Here is a 24571-nt window from a genome sequence, read left to right as displayed (position 1 = left end):
CATGGGTAAGAAAACTTGATCACAGGGCATTAATTTCCTTTAAGCAAAGATTGAGTGATGCTCACACAGAAGCCTGGGGAATATTTATAGGAACACCACTACATGAACCCAAACTATCAGAAGTGGGTCAAGATGTTTTACTGCAATGCCTTTGCCCTTAGAAGTATGTGTGAAAGTTTACAGTGTTCAGCAATGGATTTACATGCATACATGCAGACGAGACAAATCTCACATGGTGTTACATGAGGCTACAGGGTAGGATTCATGTCATCAGCCTCACTAGGAACAGGCTTTTCCTCTTTGGCTTCAGAAGAGACCGAGGGAAGCAAAAGGAGCAGAGAACAGTGAAAGAGGGAATATATTTGCCCAGTTCAAGGCACAGATGAGCTTTTGAGGCAAGTCAGGCTTGGTCAAACCTCTACCACACGTCCACAGGAAGCACGTTGGATATCGTGATCTTTCCTGGATCTCTCCTCATCACAGGGTCTGTGTGGGAACAGCAGGACATACGGCTTCAGCCACACGGATGATAAAGGAAGATGGATACTAACATGAGCATCTGGATGGGCAAAATAGACTAGTACTAACATCATTAAATCACAGCAATCAGTCAAAACAAGGCAGTCCTGACACGTTATACTGGATTATGTGCTTGTGAAGAAGTGATATCTTGGGCTGGAACACTGCCCCGAGGATGTATGGTGTGTGAATGTTTGGTCTGGGTGTGTGTGTTTGGAGTAACAGTTTTTGAGAAAAACATCCTGTTTAACCTCTTGGTCTAGGCCTGTATCTGTAAAGCTATAAACAAAGAAAGGCTAATTAAAGAAGGCTCGGCTGAGCTCAGCCTGGCTCTGCTCTCACTGCTGACATGAACTCTGTGTATGTGTCTCTATATGTGTCATTCTTGTTGCTGCAGGTCTGAGCGCTGGGGTTTTCCCAGCAGGCTGGGGTACAGGCTTCCTCACAGGGTGATGAACCACTGTGGCCTCGAGCCAGCTGTGAGGGTAATGCAAGCTCCTGCTTCTTTTCTGGGAACAGCAAAGGAGGAAAATCCAATTTACTGGGACTGGGCATGTTTGAAAACAAATGCCAGCAACCAGGTATGTGAACAGCAAGAGCTGTGCTGTCAAAGGGTGTGTGTCCTCAAGCCAAACCAGGAAAATGGTGCCAGTTGGTCCTTTTCAGTTTCCAGCCAGCTCTCCTCCTGGCTCCTCACCCCAGCCACACCTGCCTGGGTGGCCTCACAGCTTCGGGGTGGGGCTGAGAACTGTGGCAAAGGTGAGACCACTTGGGCCTTGCAGGTTTGTTTTGTTTTGGTGCCTGTATTATTAGTAAGTTGTTATTGATAATCTTTCCCCACGAGTTTCTGCACCTACAAAGGCGACCCTCCCTGCTGAATGTGGCAGCGCTCCCCAAAGCCGCCGAGCACCCTGAGGGAAGAGTGGGTTCCCTCATCCCGTAGCTCAGCACCCTCTTCCGGTGGGGGAATGTGACTCCTTCCCCCCCATATTTGGTAGGGGCATCCAGTTTGTTTCCATTCCAACGCTGCACCTGGCGCCCTTAGTCAAGATGGCTTCTCTGACGTCGCCGCCTCGCCATGTTTGGTAGGGTCACGCCTCTTTCCCCCCTTCAGAGTGGCGCGGAGGGTGCCCTTAGCCAAGATGTCGGCGCAGCCTCGCTGGGGGAGGGTGGGGCGTGCTGGGGCAGCCATCTTGCCTGCGGGCACTCCGCACCGCTGAGCTGGCCTTGCCGGGCGCGCGGGGCCTGCCGGGAGAGAGCGGCGGAAGCGGGGAGCGGCGCGGCGGGCAGGTGCGTGCTGCGGGGCGGCCCCGGGGATCCCTGTCCTGTGGCCGGCATGGGGACTGCGAGTGGTGGTGTCCCCTCTAGCGGGGCTGGGGGTTTAGTGGTGTCTCCTGTGTTAGGGGCTGTAGGGGTCAGTGGCGTCGCCTGTGAGGGGAGGTGGCGGGCCAGTAGTGTTCCTTATGGGTGGGGGTTGTGGGTGGTCAGTGGTGCCCCTGTGAGGGGGCGTCTGTGGTGGCCCTTACAGAGGGGCTGGAGAAGCTCAGTGCTTCCCCTGTGGGAGGCACTGGGGCGGGTCAGTGATGTCCCCGCACAGCAGCACTTGCGTGGGGATCAGCAGTGTCCCACAGAGCAGCCCAGCGGCTCAGCCGTGTCCCCTGTGGCTCTGCCTGGGCCGGGATCGGCACTGTCCGCTCTGAGGGTGCTGGGGCCTGGCAGTGTCTCCCGGAGCAGCACTGCGCTCAGCCGGTGCTGGGTCAGCCGTGCCGCCTGCAGCGGTGGAGGGGTCAGTGCTTTACCCCGTGGCAGTGCTGGGGACCCGCGATGAAGGTGTCAGGGGTGGCCGCTATGGCTTCACTAGGCGTCTATGGTGTCTCCTGTAGCTGTGCCGAGGGCAGCAGCCGGGGGGTCTGTGGTGTTACTGGCAGCACTGTTAGGGAGCAGCAGCATTGTCTGTGGTTTTGCTGGGAGGGGTGGGTCAGCAGTGTGTCATATTGGCAAATCATGTACAGAAACTGCAGTGCTACCACCATTCATTTGCTGAGGTTTCAGTAGGGTCTGTCCTCTCCTGGACAGGGGCTTTGGGACCTCCCCATTGCCAGGATAGGCCCTGGAGATTACTGCATGACTGGGGCCGGAGGGCCATGCTCTGGTGGGGAAGCTGGCACGTTGGGCAGGCACTGAATCCTAAACTGGCCTTACATAGTTCTGTTTGGGTTGGGGGTGCCTCCCTTCCTGCTGTCCTGACCCCAAAACAGGGCTACAGCCTGTGCCAAACCTGGCTGGGGCTTGGCCTGGGTCAGGAGAGTGGTGTCAGAGGAACATGGAGTAAATTTGCACTGCAGTTGCTCTGCACACCTGAGATGTCAGATGTTTCTCTCTCTGTTCTGCTATGTAGGATGTTCTACAGACAGGCTTGGCTCTGACTTTTACCCTGACAGACCCATTTGTGGTGGGGTTGTGTTGCTGAACCTTTCTGTTTTTCTGTCTGGAGGTGGGAGTGGAAATAAAGGGCAATGCCCGTGAGTTTGATTTACATCCTTCATAGCAAGAAAAAGTTGATGAGTTTGGAGGTCTGTAGGAAAAAGTTACATCAAAACTTCCTCTAGGGGAGGTGATTCTTCTGATTTCTCATTCCTATGGCCCTTCCAAAGCTCCTGCTTGCAGTGAGGACCAGGAGTAAGGTAATCCTGGAGCATTATGCAGGCAGAGGTGAACCTCTGAGTTTCCTTGTCTGGAGTGGGTCGTGCTGCTGCTGCTTTTGGCTCTGTCAGTTGCTGCCTGAGCTGTGTGGTGTTTGTGGGCTGGATTCAACAAGTGGGTTTTTTTGTTAGGCTTGTCCTTCCCTTTCTTAGAGACATGAAAGGTAATGATGGCCTGGCTCTTACCCTGAAGAGTAAGGCAAGTGACTTCTCTGATGTATTGGGGATACTCCTACTTGAATGACATGTCTTTTCTGAAGTCTGCTGGACTCTCAATTCCTCCCTTACTGGGAGTGGTACATGGTGCTATGTACAGAGGGTGTCTAAAATCACGAAAGACCTTTTTTGGCCTTTTTGTCTTGTGGTCCTTTCCATCTGTAAGCAAGGCAGACTGTCAAACAGATGATGTTTGTGATGAGTGTTTTGGTCTCAGACTTGGCCTCCTTTTCTGCTCATAAGGTTTTAGCCGAAGGCTTCAGAGTGTCCTGCAAATCTGACCTGAGTCAGTCAGGATTGCTTTGAGGCCAGCCTGAGTACTGGGATGTTAAATACAAGAAAAAAAAAAAAAAACTTGCATTCTGGCTTTGATGCCAGATTTCCTTGTTTCTTCCTTGGATTTGGTGGGGTTTTAATTGTCGGGGATGTTGATGAGAGCACCAGCCAGAAGAGATTAATGCAGTCACATGGTTCATTTGATAACGGGATTAACTCATTATAACATATTGGCTTTGTCCTGCAATGTCTTGTGCCTACATGTAGTTGATCTGCTGACCTCCTTTGCAAGACTGTTGTCCAAACAGGCAACCACTGCCTGAATGTGTTGTTTATGTCCTTTTAGAGCTTCTGCAGTCCCATGGCAACATACCTGGAGTTCATCCAGCAAAATGAGGAGCGTGACGGAGTGCGTTTCAGCTGGAATGTGTGGCCCTCCAGCAGGCTGGAGGCCACAAGGATGATCGTCCCCCTGGCCTGTCTTCTGACCCCACTGAAGGAGCGTCTTGATCTGCCACCTGTGCAGTATGAACCAGTGCTTTGTAGCAGGTCAACTTGCAAAGCGGTACTCAACCCACTCTGGTATGAATTTCTTGGCTGTGGATGTTCAGAGAGACAGTTTTTTATCTGAACTTCATTACTTCCTTATTTCCCTTTTTCTGTGTCTGGTGCCTGGTAGCCCCTTTCATTTAGATGTAGTGGGTTTGTTAAAATCCATGCGTGCCTAATGAGATATATTGAATGCCAGCCTGTGACTAGAGCTGCCAGAAAGAGATGAGACAGGATATGAAAATGGCCAGTCCTCTTACCATCCCAGAGAATTTTGTGGTGAATGATAAAACTTAAAATAAACAAAGATGCCAACTGTAGTGATATTGTTCTCTAGGCTTAGATGCTTGCTTGGTTTCTTGCTTTATACTACACATCTTGCTGCTTGTAGGTCAGTTGCATTAGGAGGGGCATGGTTTTCTTTGAAGTTTTGCTAAGAATTTAAGAGGAATAATCAGGGTACCAAAATCATGTGATGATCCTACATACTTGGAGTGTAGCATTGGACTGAGGAAAAGCAGGGAAGGCCAATAAGAGGAAGTAAGAAGAGATTAAATCCATGAAATAAGAATATGGCCAAGCTTTACTGTACCAGTGGTTACAGGATGCCCTGACAAGCTTAGGAGAGTAAACTCTTTGGGGCAGGGAACAGCCTATTTGTTCAGTGTTTGCGCAGGATCTGGGTGAGTGGCTCCTGCTGTTCTGCGACTGGAACACTTGTGTGCTACAGCTGTACAAACAATAAGATGACTAAGGTAAGCTAAAGCATAGTGAAAGAATGATTAGACCCAAGTCTTTGTTTGACAAAGGCTAAGCTCTGGAGAGCTGTCAGTGGTCCATCGTGCTGACAGGCCTGGAAATGGCAGGACTGGATGAGCTAATGGACTTTGTGGCAATAGAACATGAGCCTGAATCCCTAAAACTCTTGTCATTCAAGCTGGACTGTCCAATATTCTCTTTCTTCCTCAGTGCTGTGAATGAGCATAGGTAATTGTGAAGCAGTGCTGTAAAATTGTTCCTGTAGTTATACTAATGCCTTTTCTTTCACTTGCAGCCAAGTTGATTATCGGGCCAAGCTTTGGGCTTGTAACTTCTGTTTTCAGAGAAATCAGGTAAGCTGGAAAAAGCATCAGCTCTTTTATCTTTTCAGTCAGGATTTTCTTGATGGCCTCCCCTGGCAAAGGCTGTTAAGCATAAATTCCACTTTTCTAGATTCCTTCCCTTGACCTTTTTGTTTTGTTGAACTTAGGCCAGAGTACTTGTTAATGGGTCTGTTCTACCTGATATCTTGTCTGTTTTCAGTTCAGTTTTGCCAGTGATTTTACCGGCATGCAGGGCTTAGGAAGGAGATAAAAAGGTTATTTTGTCCCATGTGTTTCCAGCATGGTTTTCACACTTGATGTTTACTGTTCTTGCCGAGTATGAAATTTATTAGATTTGAGTAGACTTTTGCCATCAGAAACTGTTGCATGGTGAAATGAATTTCAGCTAATGTACAGTCACTGCTTTAGTCTCACCTTTCATTTACACTGGATTGAGCAGCTGTCTGTACTGCTGGCCACTTGTCTATGCTTAGGAAAACAGCAGTATGGATCTCTTGTCATGAGTTAATCAGGTTGATGCAGTGGCAGTAAAAAAAGAGTTGAATAACCGCGTCATGAGCAGGGAAGCCTCTGTACTGCAGAAGAGGGTCCCACATTTCTGTCTTGCAACTTCCTTGTCCTATTTTTCTGTTCTCTTTTTCAGTTCCCTCCAGCATATGCAGGCATATCTGACATCAATCAACCAGCAGAGCTTATGCCTCAGTTTTCAACAATTGAATATATAGTACAGGTAAAAGAATCATAGGCAATTTTCAAGCTCCCAGAATTGTCTTGTTTGTGACAGCTTATGTGTGTATTAGATTTACTTAAGATGATGCAAATAACATTTCTGCAAGGTGCCTAAGACAGGGCTCATTTTAATGCTTGTCTGGAGGTATTATAAAGTGTCACCTGGCATATGTACGTGCCTAGTAAATACATCTGTTTCCACATTAGCGAGGTCCGCAGACGCCATTGATCTTCCTTTATGTTGTCGACACGTGCTTGGAAGAGGAGGACTTGCAGGCGCTGAAGGAGTCCCTCCAGATGTCCCTAAGTCTACTGCCTGCTGATGCTCTAGTGGGGCTTATCACTTTTGGCAGAATGGTCCAGGTTCACGAGCTGAGCTGTGAAGGGATTTCCAAGAGCTATGTGTTTAGGGGCACGAAGGACCTGACAGCTAAGCAGATACAGGTATGTTCTGCCACCTCTTAGGCCAGTGGTTTGTTCCTGTTAGCTCTGTTGACACCACTGCTGGTCTTTCAATCTCTGGGCTCTCAGGGAGGAAGGAGGGTTCAGTGCTCTTAACTGTTAGTGTGTTTCCCTCCCAGTATCTGTCCTGTCATTTTCCTTTATAAATTCCTTGGAAGCTTGTTCAAGATAGAGTTTCTGTATTTCGCATAAAGGACCCATTGAGCCATTCCTATTGAGAGTTCAAAGATTAATGTTAACAATTTCACAGATTTTAGTGTATTTAATGCTATAGTGTTGCAGGCCTCAGTGTGTATTGCTTGTCAGTAAATAATATATTTAGTGTTTGGATAGTACATCTCCTCTGCCTCCTCTTTACTGTTTTCTAGGATATGCTTGGGCTTTTAAGGCCAGCTGTCCCCATTCAACAGGGAAGACCTCTTCAAACTCCAGAGCAACCTGCAATTTCAAGCAGGTAAGCTGCACTTGCATGGCAGAAGAGCAGGGCAGATGTTTTATGCCTGTTTGGGGTCATGCTTCTAAACTTGGGTTTCTCAAGAGGAGTCCTTGTAAGAAGATTCAGATGGTATTGTCTTGTCACAGTTTTTTCCCTACATCAATTGATATATATCGATGGCATTTGCTAAAGCTGCAGACAGTGTACTAGAATTCGATTGTATCTTGGTTTCACAGTTTTAAGAACATGATTTTCTTTCAGTCTAGACCTCTGCTTGAAAAACATAGAGTAACTGTCTTTGGAAAGCATATTGCTCATGAATTGTTTGGAGCAAGGGTCTGCCTTTTTGACTGACCAGCCAACGGGGGACCTCATCTATGCATAGCAATCCTACATACCACCTCCTACCCCCTGACTCAGCAAGTCTGAAAAATGATTGACAGGCAAGCAGTGACCCCCTGAACAGTAAAGCTGTATTTGCCCCTGTTGAATATAGTTTTCTCTTTCTCAGCCTCTCTTTTTCAGTGGCAGCTCTTGTATGTTTTGGTAGACTAAATAACAATTGAAGTTCTTTCCCACATTTTCTGTGACTTTAACTTCTCGTGAGATCCTGATGTATTACTTTGATGAATTTTTTTTATTTTGCACAGGCCTGTTATCTTGTAAAGTTTGAATGTAAGAAGGGAACATGTCATGTGACTTTTTGCTTCTGATAACTATCTCAATACATTTTTTGCATGCCAGGAACAGAGGCACTTTCTTCTCTAAACTGGAAGGACTTACAAGCAGGAAAATATTTTATTTGAAATTTTGCAGGTTTCTGCAGCCAGTACATAAGATTGATATGAATTTAACAGATCTGCTTGGAGAACTGCAAAGGGACCCATGGCCAGTCACCCAGGGAAAGAGGCCTTTACGTTCCACTGGAGTAGCTCTGTCAATTGCCGTTGGCTTATTAGAGGTACTGTTAGTGCTGTTGTGTGAGATGGGCTGGTGTGAGTCCAGCTTGGTCTGTGGTCAAGTTATGTTGGGCTGCAGAGGTGCAGTTTGTTTCTGCTGACATTTGACATGAATTAGCACCAGCTAGTGTGAAGTGGGACTTTACATCTATGGTAAAACATGCAGGTGTTTAAAGGTCTCTGATTTTTGTGTGTATCACCATGTGGAGGTGATACTATGCACTGGGTTTATCTGAGGAACATCTAAGATGTCAGTAAAAAGAACAGAAAGTGCTTGCTTCCTTTTTTGAAAACATGAGGCTTGTTGTAGCATATCTAAACTTGAGAGTGCTGTGATTGTCAGGAAATGCATCTCTGTTTGTCATAGTGGCCTCTAGCAGAGACAGATCCCTAATGACATTGCAGAAACACATGTAAATGCTTCTCTAAAGAAAGCATTGTTGCCATTTAATAAGTCTCCCGTTTTTACTTTTTTTTTTCACTTTCTCTCTGATATATGTATTTGTTTTTATTTTAGGGCACATTTCCAAACACAGGAGCCAGAATAATGCTGTTTACAGGTGGGCCACCAACACAGGGACCAGGCATGGTGGTGGGAGATGAACTGAAAACACCAATCCGTTCTTGGCATGATATAGAGAAGGACAACGCAAGGTTCATGAAGAAGGCCACCAAAGTAGGTGCTAGAGCTGAGCCTAGCTACTGCTGTAAAAGGCAATAAGAAATGTTTCTATAAATGTATTATCAAAATAAGGAGAGCTAAGGAGAATCTCCATCCTCTGGTGGATGCAGGGGGAAGCAGTGACGGAGGATGATGGAAAGGTTGAGGTACTAATTGCCTTCTTTACCTCAGTCTTACTATGAAAGACCAGTTGTGCTCCAGGTACCCAGCCCTCTGAGACAGAAGACAGGGGTGGGGAGCAGAATGAGGCCCAAATAATCCAAAGGGAAATGGTTAGCGACCTGCTACATCACTTAGACACTCACAAATCTGTGGGGCCAGATGGGATACATTGGAGGGTGCTGAGGGAGCTGGCAGAGGTGATCACTAAGCCACTTTCCATTATCTGTCAGCAATCTTAAGTAACTGGGGAGGTCCCAGTTGACTGGAATTTGGCAAATGTGACACCCATCTACAGGAAAGGTCAGAAAGAGGATCTGAGGAATTACAGGCCTGTCAGTCTGACCTCTGTGCTAGGGAGGTCACAGACCAGATCATTTTGAGTGCCATCAGATGGCACATAGAAGACAACCAAGAGATCAGGCCCAGTCAGCATGGGTTTATGAACGGCAGGTCCTGCTTGACCAACCTGATCTCCTTCTATGCCAAGGTGACCTGCTTAGTGGATGAAGGAAAGGCCGTGGATGTTGTGTACTTAGGCTTCAGTAAGGCCTTTGAGACCATATCCCACAGCATTCTCCTGGAGAAGCTGACAGCTTGGGTGGGTGTACTCTGAGATGGATAAAGAACTGGCTGGAGGGCTGGGCCCAAAGAGTTGTGGTGAACTGAGCCAAATCCAGTTGGCAGCTGGTCACAGGTGGTGTTCCCCAGGGCTCAGTGTTGGGGCTGGTTCTGTTTAATCTCTTTATCAATGATCTGGATGAGTGGCTTGAGTGCACCCTTAGTAAATTTGCAAACAACACCAAATTGGGTGGGAGTGTTGATCTTCTAGAGGATAGGAAGGCCATATAGAGGGATCTGGACTGGATGGATCATTGGGCTGAGACTGATTGTATGAAGTTCAGCAAGGCCAAGTGCCAGATCCTGCACTTGGGTCACAACAACCTCAGGCAACGCTACAGGCTCGGGGAAGAGTGGCTGGAAAAATGCCTGGAGGAAAAGGATCTGGGGGTCTTGATTGATAGCTGGCTGAACATGAGCTGGCGGTGTGCCCAGGTGGCCAAAAAGGCCAACAGCATCCTGGCTTGTATCAGGAATAGTGTGGCCAGCAGGACTAGGGAAGTGATCATCCCCTTGTACACTGGTGAGGCCCCACCTTGAATGCTGTGTTCAGTTTTGGGCCTCTCATTACAGGAAAGACATTGAGGTGCTGCAGAGAGTTCAGAGGAGGGTGATGAAGCTCTTGAGGGGTCTGGAGCACAAGTCTGATGAGGAGTAGCTGAGGGAACTGGGTCTGTTTGGCCTGGCGAAAAGGATGCTGAGGGGAGACCTTATCACTGTCTACAACTACCTGAACGGAGGTTGTAGCATGGAGAGTGTTGGCCTCTTCTCCCAAGTAGCAAGTGGTAGGATGAGAGGAAATGGTCTCCAGTTGCGCCAGGAGAGGTTCAGATTGGATATTAGGAAGAAATTCTTCATGGAAGGTTTCTGGTCAGACATTGGACCAGGCTGCCCAGGGAAGAGGTGGAGTCACCACTGTATTTAAAAGGTGCATAGATGAGGCTCTTAGGGACATGGTTTAGAGCCAGAGTTAGGTTAGGTTATGGTTGGACTCGATGATCTTGAGGGTCTCTTCCAGCTGAAATGATTCTACAATTCTAGTGCTGGCTGAGAGTTTTTCAAAACAACAACTGAATTTTGTGTCAGAACACTAAATGGGGGCAAAGGACATAACACAAGCCTATGTTCACTGCTATGTTGATAGCTGCCCGTTGTCCTTCCCCAGAAACAAACATACTCCATTCTCTTAATTTGGGAACAGTATGTCCAGGTATTCACGTGGCTGTCCTTGAAGTGCCCAAGCCTTTTGTGTACATTAAATTGTGGGAATGTTCAAGAGAAGGGTAAAAAAAGACTTCCTTCTAGTTACTTCTCCAGTACAGTCTTGCGCCTTCTCAGATAAAGGGTACTTGAAGGTAAAGGGGCCCAAGATAGTTGGTTAGCATTCAGGGACTGCTTCTTCCAAGCTCAAGATCAGAGCATCCTGACACATAGGAAGTCAAGGAAGGGAGCCAGGAGACCTGTGTGGTTAAACAGGGAACTGCTGGGCAAACTCAAGTGGAAGAGCAGAGTCTACAGATCATGGAAGGAGCAGCTGGCCACTTGGGAAGAATATAAGGCTGTTGTCAGAGGGTGTATGGAGGCAACTAGGAAAGCTAAGGCTTCCTTAGAATTAAACCTTGTGAGAGGGGTCAAGGACAACAGAAAGCTTTTTCAAATACATCGCAGATAAAACTAACACCAGAGGCAATGTAGGCCCACTGATGAATGAGGTGGGTGCCCTGGTGACAGAAGATACAGAGAAGGCAGAGTTACTGAATGCCTTCTTTGCCTGTTCTGCTGGAGGCTGTCCTGAGGAGCCCCGTACCCCTGAGGCCCCAGAGGAAGTCAGGACAATGGAAGAGTTTGCCTCGGTTGATGAGGACTGGGTTAGTTAAGCAGTCTGGACATCCATAAATCCATGGGTCCGGATGGGATGCACCTGTGGGTGCTGAGGGAGCTGGCTGAAGTCATTGCTAGGCCACTCTCCGTCATCTTTGCCAAGTCTTGGGAGATAGAAGAGGTGCCTGAGGACTGGAGGAAAGCAAATGTCACTCCAGTCTTCAAAAAGGGCAAGAAGGAGGACCCAGGTAACTATAGACTGGTCAGCCGCACCTCCATCGCTGGGAAGGTGATGGAACATCTTATCCTTGGTGCCATCTCAAGGCATATCAAGGATAAGAGGGTCATTAGGGGCAGTCAACATGGCTTCACCAAGGGGAAGTCATGCTTGACCAACTTCATAGCCTTTTATGAAGACATAACGAGATGGATGGATGATGGCAGAGCAGTGGATGTGGTCTACCTTGACTTCAGTAAAGCAATTAGCACAGTCTGCCACAGAATCCTTGCTGCTAAACTGAGGAAGTGTGGACTGGATGATCGGGTAGTGAGATGGACTGGGAACTGGCTGAAGGAAGGAAGCCAGAGAGTTGTGGTCAATGGGGCGGAGTCTAGTTGGATGCCTGTGTCTAGTGAAGTGCCTCAAGGGTCAGTACTGGGGCCTGTATTATTCAATATATTCACCAATGATTTGGATGAGGGAATAGTGTTCTATCAGCAAGTTTGCTGGTGACACAAAGCTGGGAGGACTGGCTGACACACCAGAAGGCTGTGCTGCCATCCAGCAAGACCTGGACAGGCTGGAGAGTTGGACGGGGAAAAATTTAATGAAATATAACAAGGGAAAGTCTAGAGTCGTACATCTGGGTAGGAACAACCCCAGGTTCCAGTATGAGTTGGGGAATGACCTATTAGAGAGCAGTGTAGGGGAAAGGGACCTGGAGGTCCTGGTGGACAGCAGGATGACCATGAGGCAGCACTGTGCCCTTGTGGCCAGGAAGGCCAATGGCATCCTGGGGTGTATTACAAGGGGGGTGGTTAGTAGGTCGAGAGGGGTTCTCCTCCCCCTCTACTCTGCCCTGGTGAGACCGCATCTGGAATATTGTGTCCAGTTCTGGGGCTCTCAGTTCAAGAAGGACAGGGAACTGCTGGAGAGAGTCCAGCGCAGGGCAATGAAGATGATGAAGGGAGTGGAGCATCTCCCTTATGAGGAAAGGCTGAGGGAGCTGGGTTTCTTTAGCTTGGAGAAGAGGAGACTGAAAGGTGACCTCATTAATGTTTATAAATATGTAAAGGGTGAGTGTCACGAGGGTGGAGCCAGGCTCTTCTTGGTGACAACCAATGATAAGACAAGGGGCAATGGGTATAAACTGGAACACAAGAGGTTCCACTTAAATATGAGAAGAAACTTCTTCACCATGAGAGTGACAGAGCACTGGAACAGGCTGCTCAGGGGGGTTGTGGAGTCTTCGTCTCTGGAGACATTCAAGACCTGCCTGGACACATTCCTGTGTAACCTCATCTAGGTGTTCCTGTTCCGGCAGGGGGATTGGACTAGATGACCTTTCAAGGTCCCTTCCAATCCCTAACATACTGTGATGCTGTGATAAGTATTTCAGTGTTTTTTCTTAGCTGATGGTGAGAGGAGAGTTCCTTCATTGACATCATTTTATCTCCTCTGGGGAGGAAAGAAGGAGGCTTTCTGGAAGACAGATTTTTGTCTTCCTGGCCTATGAAACAACACTTAAAACAGTAAAAATGTCAGGCATAAATGTGCTTGTCAGATTAGACAAAACAGTATGACACCTGTTCTCTTAACTGTCACCGTGAAACCTTTGGGTTTCCACTAAGTTGTCACAGACAAAATCCCATGCAGTTTATGCACTCTGTATTGGTGACATGCAGGTCAAGCTTATCCAAGTGCAAACATCCTCAGAGGGAGAAGTGTGCTCCAACAGAGCAGTAGGAGCAAACTGCTGTTTGGTTACCACAGCACTGGTAATTGCTTCATTTTGCCTCGTGTTTCATGTATTGCCTCAGCTGGAGGGCAGTAGAAAAATTGCCCATTGTGGCATCCTAAACATGGTGTGTGTTTTCCCCAGTACTACGAGACTCTGGCGAATCGTACTGCAGCCAGCGGGCATTGTATCGACATCTATGCCTGCGCCCTGGATCAGACTGGACTGCTGGAGATGAAGTGTTGCGCAAACCTCACTGGGTATGTTCATAGCAAGAGAGCACTAAGTTGTTGGCACCTGTTTGTTTGTTTGTTGTTTTTTGTTTGTTTGTTTGTTTTTGAGTGGGAGAATGGTTAAATGGTTCAGAAGGCAGTTAAGTTTTCTTTCAGGGCGAAAGGGTGAGGTTTTTATAATTCTATTCTAAACTGTGGTTTGAATTTGCCAGGAATTATACGGCAAACCTCCCCTGATCCCAGACCACATTTCTGAAGTCCCAAAACAGCATGTGAATTAGCACTGCTGGTAGAAAACTCGATGTCCTGCTTTGAGAAAGGTATCCTAAAGCATGGTGCAACATGTCTTTTGCAAATGCTTTCTGCCTTTTTGGGACACAGCAAGTATTCTTTCCAGAGCTGATGAGATAGAGATGCTGTGCTTTGTGGTGTGTGCATGACTAAGTTTCATCAGAAGAACAGAGCTTTGGAAATGGTGGGTAGAAGCTTTCCTTGTGTGGGCCAGATTTTCTCTGTTTAGTGGCTCACTTGCACTTTCCAGGGATTCTTGGCTTCCCTTGATCTAGTTCAAAGTGACATCTCTAAGGGGTAAATATCTGTATTCCATATTGATGAAAACCTTATAGAATCATAGAATAGTTTGGGTTGGAAGGGACTTTCAAAGGTCATCTAGTCCAACCCCCTGCCATGAGCAGGGACATCTTCAACTTGATGCCTCGTCCAGCCTGGCTCTGAATGTTTCCAGGGATGGGGCATCTACCACCTCTCTGGGCAACCTGTGCCAGTGTTTTACCACCCTCATTGTAAAAAATGTATTCTTCATGTCTAGCCTGACTCTCCCTCCATTAGTTTAAAACCATCACCCCTTGTCCTGATGTAACATACCCTGCTAAAAAGTCTGTCCCCATCTTTCTTATAGACCTCTTTTAAGTACTGAAAGGCCACAATAAGGTCTCCATGGAGCCTTCTCTTCTCCAGGCTGAACAACCCCAACTCTCACAGTCTCTTCTTGCAATAGAGCTATTCCAGTCCTCTGACCATATTTGTGGTCTCCTCTGGCCCCTCTCCAACAGGTCCATGTCTTTCCTATACTGAGGGCTCCAGAGCTCAATGCAGGACTCCAGGTGGGGTCTCACTTGGGCAGAGGGGCAGAATCACCTCCCTCAGCCTACTGGCCACACTCCTTTTGGTGGTCTCTGTGAGGAAAGCTGTATGCTCAGTTGGGCCTTTTAGGCACTCATCATATCTTTTATTGGCCATTTTAAATCTGCTGCCTCTAGGGACCAAATTATAGTGTGAGCAAATGCAAGGTGTTTGTAAATAATCACATAATACTCAGTAAGCAGAAGAGAGATTGTTTGACCATTTGGTTGTGTTATTAAACCCCATTTGATCAGGCCTGGCTTTACTAAGGCACTTAGGGAAGGTGCAGCACAGGTCCATGCACCCATCCTCGTGCTGTGGCGGTGCAGCCATCCACTCTGTAGCATGCGTGGTTTCAGATGTGCACCAAGCCTTGCTCAGGGGAAGCAGGGTGAGCAAAGCCTTTCCTGGGTTGAGGTGTTTCTAACATAGGCATTTTTAAGGCAGCTAATGGGATGGCAAGAAATATAATTGAGAAAGCAAGCTGGCAAAAATGGAGCATTAACTTGTCTGGCTTTGGAGGAGGCATCCATGAATCTGCATTCCCTGATGTGAATTCTACCTATTCAAAGGCATGCTTTAAAACAGTTTCTGCATGTGTTTGCATGCATGAGAGTTAGGGCTATGTATCCTTTGTGCTTTACTTCTGGTTTCCAGTTGCTACAGTTCCCTTGTGTATTGTTTTTTCTTTTGCAGAGGACACATGGTGATGGGAGACTCCTTCAACACTTCTCTCTTCAAGCAGACCTTCCAGCGGGTATTTAACAAAGGGTTCAATGGGGAATTTCGGATGGCTTTTGGTGCAACTTTGGATGTGAAGGTGAGAGATTAGTTTCACTGGATGACATTAACTGGGAAATACAAGTGCTGTTCATTCAGAAGTCAATTAAGTATCTGGGGTGTAGCAAATTCTACATGTTTGAGGTCAGCTGTAGCGCCTGTTTTTGGAGAAGCACTGTTTGGAGTGGAGGAATCTTTGTTTGAAGGCTTACTAAATTTGTGTTGTGATGGGTTTTAATTTATTTATTAATTTTTTAAAAAGCAGCAGCTGAGCTCAGCCTCTCCTCACTCAGCAAGGAACATTTCACACTCTCTCATGGTCACTATAACTATGTCTTCATTATTAAAATGTGACTATGTAGATTCTCTTACCTTTACTAATTCTAGCAGTAGGTGATCTGGGAAAGTACTCTGAGATACTTTCCCTGACAGTCATGTGCACACATCATCTGATCAATGCTGATTTAGACTGTGTGTATTCTATTGGACTGACTTGATCTAAAAAAAAAAAATCCACAACTTTTTTTACTTTGTTCTAGACCTCTAGGGAGCTGAAAATTGCAGGAGCTATTGGACCGTGCATATCCCTGAATGCTAAAGGGCCATGTGTCTCTGAAAACGTAAGTTTCTGATGTGGAAAAACCTTTAACAAAGAAGTAAAAAAGCAGTGCAAAGTTTCTGTCTGGACCTCCAGCTCAGCTAGAATGTCAGAGTTTTCAAGGAGAAAAACAATTTGGAAACACCCTTAGGAAAAGCTAGTCTTTCCTAGACTAAATTCTTGCCCCATAAGGCTTTCTTTTAACTCTGTGTCCTTCAGTAACTTCATTCACACCCAAAAGATAACATAAGTTACAGCAGGCCTTCTAGATTTCTTAAATTCTGATCAGAGGTATAAGCTTGCCTTATGTGCTCTAGAGACAAAAATGCTTTCTTTTCAATTATGTGCAGGAGCTTGGAACTGGAGGAACATCTCAATGGAAAATTTGTAGTCTGGATCCCAGCACAACTCTGGCCATTTATTTTGAAGTGGTAAATCAGGTCAGTCCTGGCTTTTGTTGTTGTTGTTGTCTCTTACACACCAAGAGCCAGGAAAAGCATTGACATCCCCTGTGTTGCAGATGGATGGTTGCAAAGCAACCAAGTGTTTTTGTGCCAAAGAGGTTGTGTTAATATGCATAAATCGCCTAATATTTTTGTTCTGTGCAAAAAGTGCATTATTTCCTTGTCTTCTTCCTGTGATATTTATTTAACGAAGAAAAAATTGTCTTTTTGCCAGTACATGCTGTGGATGTACCTTCAAATTCTTGGAGAATTGATCCTCCAAGTTGTAATAACTCGATGGCTCAGAAACAACTTTTGGCTGGGAAGGTTTCTGAACATGTGTCAGCTAGAAGCCAGGAAGGCCACCCTAGAGGGATTCTATTGCACATGTTTCTCATTGTCTTCTCTGCTGTGTGGGCTGGTTCCTGTTGGGAACAGGATGGTGGGCTCACAGGACCTTAGCTCAGACCTTGTACTGCCATTCTTATGTTCATTGCTGTAGAGATAAACTGCAGCTGTCCTTAAATGGACAAGCTGATAAAATTTCAGGCACAATATTAAATGGGCGCAGCACCACTTGACTCTGAGGGCTGCTGGAAAACACAACACTAACAGATGTGTGTTCCTTCTCTGGTCCATCTGTAGCTTGTACATATGACTGCTCAAATGATGCTTTGGAGTTCTCTGTAGTGTACAGAGCTACAGAAAAGCCAGCCCATTCTGAAGGTTTCCTTTGTTTCCTTTGCAGCACAATGCACCAATACCTCAGGGAGGCAGAGGGGCAGTGCAGTTTGTCACTCAGTATCAACACTCCAATATGCAGAAACGCATTCGTGTCACCACCATAGCCAGAAAGTGAGTATCTCATGCTGGTTCTTTGGCAGAATGGCAGAAATTTAAGCTGCAGTCTTTGCTGGAATTTTTCTAGCTTTTTGTCGCATGCATTGGCCACAGAGTATTTGGCACAAGGAGGATGAATCAGGTTTGAGTTTTGCTGAAGGTGAATGTAGAGAGCACTAACCCTTTGCTAACCCTGTAGCTGGGCAGATGCACAGACTCAACTCCAGCATATAGAAGCTGCGTTTGACCAGGAAGCAGCTGCTGTGCTGATGGCACGACTGGGAGTGTACAGAGCTGAGTCTGAGGAGGGACCTGATGTTCTGCGATGGCTGGACAGACAGCTGATCAGACTGGTAAGACCGATAGACTGCGGTTGGATGCATTCTTGATTCTAGTAAAAGTGGTCTCTGGAAAAGAAAGCACCATTCTTTTTCCAGACTGATTTGCTTCATTTGTGCTGTGGTCACAGTTACATAGTTTAGTATGCAATAGGTCAGAAGCCACTTTGATCAGGGTGTGTAAACATCCCATAATGCTGAAAGGGTTAAACCTGCAATTAAAGAAGTGATAGCAAAATACAGAAGGGACCTTTGGAGGTCTCTGGTTCAACTCCCCTGTGCAAAGTAGGGCCAGCTTTGAAGTTAGAGCAGCTTGCTCCAGGTCTTCTTCAGTTGAGTTTTGAAGACCTTCACAGATGGAGCTTCTCTTGCTTCTCTTCACAACCTATTCCAATATTTGATCACAGTCACTATAATTTTTGTTTTCTTTTCTCCTCCTCCCATCAGAACTTCCATTTCTCCAGCTACCTGTAGCTGTAGACAGCAATATGATTCCCTGATCCCACTCTTGATCAGGCTGAACAAACCCAGCTTCTTCAGCTTCTCTTTTTACATGAGGTACTTCAGCCCCTAAACAGGCTTGGGGGCCCCTGCTAAATTCATTCCAGTATATCCATGTCTGTCTTGCACTGGGGAGCTCCAAACTGAACACAGCATTCAGGTGTTGGCTCACTGATGCCAAGTTCAGGGCAGTAATCACTTCCACAACTTCATGCCATCTCTTTCTTGGAATTTTGCAAGCCTGAATTGCCTAAATTGGTTCTGGCCTTGTACAAACACCCCTGTGGAGTTGATACCAAGAGATGTGGCACATCAGACACTGGAAAACAGGGCCAATATCAAAGAAAAGTTTGAGTACCAAAACACACATAGGCATGCTGCATGCTGAAATGGTTGTGACGTTATTTATAGTTAAATTGCTAAAACCATTGATGCTTCTTATATTCAGTTAAGCCATTAGTGAAATGCCAGTCTGCTGCTGCTCTAGAAAGAAGTTGCTGCAGAAGTGTTTCATAGTGTACAAAGCAGCTTAAGTATAACATAGTATCCCTGATTTAATGGGAAAAAAGGGTAGTACTAGAAGCACTATTTCCTTCATTCTTAGATAATTGCAAATGTGAATTTAATGTATATAAAATAGATATAAATGTATATAAAATGTATATGTATATAAAATAGATAAATAGATAAAATGATGATTCTCATTCTAGTAAGATACAGAAACCACAAACTTAAAGAAAAATAGCCTGTAAATTTTCTGTTACTAGTTATTTTCATGTTCATGCCTTGGTTGCTCTGTTCAAAAACAACCAGAACACCCTTCAAAAAAAAAAAAAGTGTTAATTTGAAAAAAAAAGGAGTAAAAAAAAAAAAGAGAGAGATGACCAAAGTATCCGTTTTGCTTCTAACAGTGTCAGAAATTTGGACAATACAACAAAGATGATCCCAACTCCTTCAGATTGTCAGAATCATTTTCTTTGTATCCCCAGGTAAGAACTTCACTTCCCACAGGCGTGGGAAAAGTGTGCAAGGGTGAGTGAGAGTGATGATAAAGCATCTTGTACCATTTATCAGATTCAAGTGGGAGGAAGAGATGACTTTCTAATTTGGTGGACTAGTCTTCTAGTTGAGTGCTGCAAATGACTGCTAAGGGAATAACTCTGAAGAGTTAATAGAGTGTAGACTTTTTTTTCAAAGAATTTGCTGTTCAGAAAGATTGGACTTGGCTGCAGAATTTTTTGCACCTTACTGTTGTTTTTCTTCTCACTCTTCCTTCTGATGCAGTTCATGTTCCATCTGCGACGCTCCCCATTCCTGCAGGTCTTCAATAACAGTCCAGATGAATCTTCTTATTACCGTCACCACTTTGCTAGGCAAGATTTGACCCAGTCTCTCATTATGATCCAGCCCATCCTTTATGCTTATTCTTTCCATGGACCTCCTGAGGTGAGTCCTTGTTCAACAGGATGAGGTGGATCAATCCAAAACAAGTATTCACTCAGAGTAACATGATTTCAGCAAAAAAGCCCCTGTATATATGTTTTTAATCAAGGCAGTTATTAAATGATGTGATGGGGCAATGTGAAATATGAATTGTGTTTTCATTAAACTTACAGCTTTGATTAAATACAAAGCAAAACAAAACAAAAACCCGCACCAGAAAAGCCACAACCCCTGCCTCCAATCATCTGGTGAATCTCACAGCAGCTGTCAGTTGTGCTTTTGCTTCTCTGTTAGAGGCTGTCATCTGCAACGTGGAATTCAGCAAACCTCAGCACTTCCAGGTCATAATATCTCTTACTAGCTGCTTGGTTTCAGTTGTTTATGCAGCAGTTTTTATCAATGTGCAACTATTCAATGGACAGACATAGATTCCCTTACACTGACAGCTTCCTTGAATTAGGAGCATCTGTCAGGAAAGAAACGCAGAAGCTGCCAGAGTAACATTTTGAAGCCTTGGCAGCATTTGCCAGAGTCCTCATGTTTTTCCTTATTATTCTTGAGATACTTTTGTTCAAGATTATTTCAGATTAAACTTGGATAGCCACAGAAATTGTTCTTTCGCATCCTGCATTTCATACATTAGCTGTTAACCTGCCGCAGGAGGCTGACTGCACTCTGCAAGGTCTTCACGTGGACTGAGCAGCTGTTGGTGGAGTCATGTCTACAGGGGCAGGGTGGAGCGAGCTGTTCAGCCAACCATGAAAGTTAATACAGTTCCGAGGACTTAAAAGTGATTAACTTTCTTCTTTTTTTTCCCCAGCCAGTGCTTTTGGACAGCAGCAGTATTCTTCCTGACAGAATCCTACTGATGGATACTTTCTTCCAGATTGTTATCTACCTTGGTGAGGTACAATGAAATATGTTCTCTTTCTCTGTTTGCACTCTCTCCCACCAGCTGGGTATGCAGATGGTGTCACTGTTGGTATGAAAACAGCTGCTGGCAAATCCCACACTAACATAATGACATCATATACGTGCTTCCAGTTGTAATACAAGTACCATACAATCTGACTTAACAAAAAAAATCCTACTGGAGTCACTAAGGATGTATTTGGCACTGAGGAGTAGTTGTCATGTTAGCTTGGCAATGAAGATAGTCCCTTACCATGCTTGGAAAAGGCCAGAGAAACTTGAAACTTCCTTAACAAGGGCAGAGAGCTGCAGTTTGATTTTCAGATAAGTGACATACTGGTTTCTGGGTTTTGACACTTAAATACTGCTGCTTTTAAAGAAATCAGTTACCAATTTTTCCAGTTTTTGCTTTTATATATTGGACATTTTTGACAGTTGCTCCTATATTCCTTCCATTGTGACTGAGGTAAGTGCTTACGGACTGTCTTCTTCTGAACATCCAGATTTATGCCAGTATCCAAAGCCTTGGCTTTCATAAAATTATAGAATTGTTTCATTTGGAAGAGGCCCTCAGGATCACCATAGCTCTAAACCATGTCCCTGAGAACCTCGTCTAAATGCCTTTTAAATGCCTCCAGGGATCATGACTCCAACACTTCCCAGGGCAGCCTGTTCCAATGCCTGACAACCCTTTCCAAGAAGAATTTTTTCATAATATCCAGTCTGAACCTCCCCTGGTCCAACTTGAGGCCATTTTGTCTTGTCCTATCACTGGCTGCTTGGGAGACCAACACCCTCCATGCTACAACCTCCTTTCCAGTGCCTCCTCAGTATGCAGACCTGTAGATCTGTATTTCAGTCCTGTCAGGTTTTGTAAGTGACTCATGTGCTCCTGTAGCTGCAGAATGGAAATGTCTCACACCCTAAAGCAGTTATGGGATAAGGAATGTAGAGGAAGCTGGCTTTCCACCTTTTTTTCTCTGGAAATCTCCCTGTTCCTTCATGCCCTTTTTTTTTCCCCTTGTATCTTTTATACTCCTGCTTGGGGAGTGGCCTGCATCCAGCTTCTTCTACTTGAACATGGCAACAGATTGAAGTATTTTAAATTAACCCATCTTAGTTTATGGGCAGACGTTCCTATTTGTGAAAACTTTTTGTGAGGCGTTTTAACTCTTCCCTTTATTTTTGAACTAAGCTACTTCATTTAATGACTGCTATTAGAATGCTGGAAGTCTGGCACGACAGTTTGTGGCAGTTCTGTTATTAGTTCTCAACTTCCCTCCATATAGGATTTGATCCCTTTGAGAAGTGAGCAGGGATATCCAACTGATGTGAACAGGATTTGAACGCTTGAGTCTCAACAATGACAATAAATCTTCCAGTTTCCTTAAACAGTTCCTACCTACTCTTGCAGAGCAACACACTCAGCAAGTGGGTGAAACTTAGACAAAGGAAGATCTAACTGTGTGACCTGCATATGGATAGAGCAAATGTCTAGGTACATAGGGTTAGGTAGCTTGAAAATACTGTAAGGCAATGGCTGCTTAATTCAAAACCAAGTCAGATATAAAATATCAGTGATTTATAAATGCTTTGTGTTTCTTTGTTGGTGCAGGCTGAAATGTAAAGGGTTGAAGATCACTTTCAACTAATTGCTCTTGCACCACACTAAGTGCTACCAGCTTTTGTGTTGAGTGCTGGTTCCTAAATTCAGGGACAGAAAATAATGTGATTGCCAGAGTAGTGAAAGTGTGAGTTTGCCATGTGATCTGTAAGCAGAATTACATGAAATGTTCTGCTCTCTTCAGATGTGCACATTAAAAAGCGGAAGCTTGCAAACATCTCTAGTATCTTTTCATTTCCTCCCTGTCCCATCAATAGACTATTGCACAGTGGCAGAAAGCTGGTTACCAGGACATGCCTGAATATGAAAACTTCAAGCACCTGCTGCAAGCCCCACTGGATGACGCCCAGGAAATCTTGCAGACGAGATTCCCGATGCCGCGTTACATTCACACTGAACATGGGGGCAGTCAGGTAAGGAGGCTTATCGAGGAACTCTTTCTGTTGTTAAACAGAGCAAATACCTGTCTTTTTCTCCTTTACTAAAAGTATGGTTCTGTAAGTTAAATACTGTGGCTTGCATATTTTCTCATGAGCTCTTACTATAACGTTGTCTTTTAATAAGTCAATTACTGGATATGCTTTTTAAATCTGAGGATGGAAAAAAAACAACCAACCAACCAAAACCAATGAAAAAGCCAGCCTAATTATCTTTTTATTCTCCAAAGAGGTGGGAAAATTATTTGGTTATGTATCTAAATTTACCCAATCCAGGGAGTGCAGTTAGCTTGCTAGGACAGTAAGTTAAGCTGAATGATTGACCATCTGTTCCTTTATTCTCAGATGCAAAACGAGGATATAAAATAGGTCCTATTTTTCCTCTTCCTGGAATAGCAGTTGTGCAATGCTTATCTGTGTCTGGCTTGTTTTTAGCCGCAGAGAGGCAGGAATTGGTGCTCCAAAACAAAAACTTGGTATTAATTTCTGATGAGACAGTCTTATGCTGGTTCTCCACTGACCTCTTTTCTGAAGAGGGGGTGGGGACATGCGAAGGACCATGCTGGTGAGATGCCTGGGTCACAAGGAACCAGAGCTATCCTGCCAGGCGAGTGCCGCTTGCTGTGGCAGAGTACTCCATGCCCTTTGGAGACAAGTCATCTGTGGAGTAGGGCTGTTTCTGGGCTTGAAACTGAGTTAAATTAGTACCTTGCAAAACCAGAAGAACATCACTAGTCATGTATCTAAAGCAATAAGCAGTTTTGAGGGAGCTGACAGGTCTGTAATTTTACATAACTACTTCTCAAATGTTTTCTCTGAATAGGCCCGGTTCCTCTTGTCTAAAGTGAACCCTTCTCAGACTCACAATAACCTCTATGCATGGGGACAGGTAAGCAAGGGAAGAGCTCCATGTGTTTGGGAATACTGTAAAATGTATATTTACATATTTGTCTATGCAGTAGCCATCCTGCTTCACCAAAAGGCCACAAAATATTGTATTAAAATGCCAAAAAGTAGCATCTTTCTGCTAGATCTGTCCTTTGCAGGGAAAAAAGGTGGTTGATTTAGCGGGCAGTTAGTTCAGAGTGCTGACATCTGATTTGCTTCCATTTAGTCCCCAGTGTTGCCACCACTACTTTAGGCCTTTTTTTTTTTCGTTTGTTTTCAGGAATCGGGAGCTCCGATCTTGACAGACGATGTCAGTCTCCAGGTATTTATGGACCATCTGAAAAAGCTGGCAGTTTCCAGTGCATCATGACTTTGATCTAACCCAGAAGCAAGACCAGAAGAGTTACATAGATCATGTTGATGACAGAAGTGGAGCAATTTATTTACATTTCTTTCTCTCTCTTTTAGACTAAGGTTTTTAAGTATGAAATGAAATAAATATTCAGGGACAATTTTGTACTTGGCCCGTCTAGCTATTAATTTATTTGTATTCCCTTTTGTCTGTATTCTGTTTCCTCCACTTTTTCATACATTGTAATTGGACCTAAAGGATGTTTTAGCCAATATAGATTTTTAACAGTCTTTAGCTTAATTTTTAATCTTACATTTTCTTAAAAGGTGTATTTTATCAATCAGGGACTGTATTAATCAAAAAATAAAACTGGATAAGAGCATTACTATTTAGTGCTATCCCTAACTCAGCTGTATGAGCAGTGGACTTGGTCTACCTCCTTTTCATTTATGAAAACATAACACTGGGGTACATATATGCTATAGAAAATAATTTCACAGAATCACAGTATGTTAGGGATTGGAAGGGACCTCAAAAGATCATCTAGTCCAATCCCCCTGCTGGAGCAGGAACACCCAGATGAGGTTACACAGGAATGTGATGAGACAGGTTTTGAATGTCTCCAGAGAAGGAGACTCCACAACCCCCCTGGGCAGCCTGTTCCAGACTCTGTCACCCTCACTGAGAAGAAGTTTCTTCTCAATTTTAAATGGAACCTCCTCTGTTCCAGTTTGTACGCATTGCCCCTTGTTCCATCATTGGTTGTCACTGATAAGAGCCTGGGTTAATCCTCCTGACATCAGTTGCTGTTACCTGATGGTCATCAGTCTTTTTTCACTACGAGTCA

At 44.9% G+C, this 24571-nt stretch overlaps 1 protein-coding gene across 3 annotated transcripts; it reads left to right on the top strand.

Moving 5' to 3' along the window:
- Positions 1 to 1717: 1717 nt before the first annotated feature.
- SEC23B (SEC23 homolog B, COPII coat complex component) lies at positions 1718 to 24078 on the top strand. Of its 3 annotated transcripts, none has more exons than XM_080340829.1 (20): positions 1718 to 1809; positions 4060 to 4295; positions 5317 to 5374; positions 6009 to 6095; positions 6302 to 6538; positions 6925 to 7010; positions 7809 to 7953; positions 8469 to 8627; positions 13337 to 13452; positions 15265 to 15388; positions 15888 to 15968; positions 16297 to 16386; positions 17138 to 17244; positions 17429 to 17582; positions 18980 to 19057; positions 19353 to 19514; positions 20332 to 20418; positions 22305 to 22460; positions 23308 to 23373; positions 23653 to 24078. In XM_080340829.1, exons 2-20 carry the CDS (start codon positions 4075 to 4077, stop codon positions 23740 to 23742), a joined length of 2304 nt encoding a protein of 767 aa, XP_080196955.1. In that variant the 5' UTR covers positions 1718 to 1809; positions 4060 to 4074; the 3' UTR covers positions 23743 to 24078. The 3 variants fall into 3 exon arrangements, with proteins under 3 accessions (XP_080196955.1, XP_080196957.1, XP_080196956.1); XM_080340830.1 differs by having other exon boundaries at positions 1778 to 1809; positions 4022 to 4295; XM_080340831.1 differs by lacking the exons at positions 23308 to 23373; positions 23653 to 24078 and having other exon boundaries at positions 20336 to 20418; positions 22305 to 22441.
- Positions 24079 to 24571: the final 493 nt, after the last annotated feature.

The sequence above is a fragment of the Nesoenas mayeri genome (assembly GCF_963082525.1).
Source record: "Nesoenas mayeri genome assembly, chromosome: 3".
Taxonomy (NCBI): domain Eukaryota; kingdom Metazoa; phylum Chordata; class Aves; order Columbiformes; family Columbidae; genus Nesoenas; species Nesoenas mayeri.
The sequence above is the reverse complement of the archived record's forward strand: the minus strand, read 5'-3'. Positions and strand labels throughout refer to the sequence as shown.

What these genes read in the sequence shown, in the direction of transcription:
- SEC23B (XM_080340829.1), top strand. Translation starts at nt 4,075, where the DNA reads ATGGCAACATACCTGGAGTTCATCCAGCAAAATGAGGAGCGTGACGGA. An exon ending in TTGCCGTTGGCTTATTAGAG is followed by an intron (nt 7,954 to 8,468) that starts GTACTGTTAGTG and finishes TTTTTATTTTAG; the next exon opens with GGCACATTTCCAAACACAGG. An exon ending in GTGCAACTTTGGATGTGAAG is followed by an intron (nt 15,389 to 15,887) that starts GTGAGAGATTAG and finishes ACTTTGTTCTAG; the next exon opens with ACCTCTAGGGAGCTGAAAAT.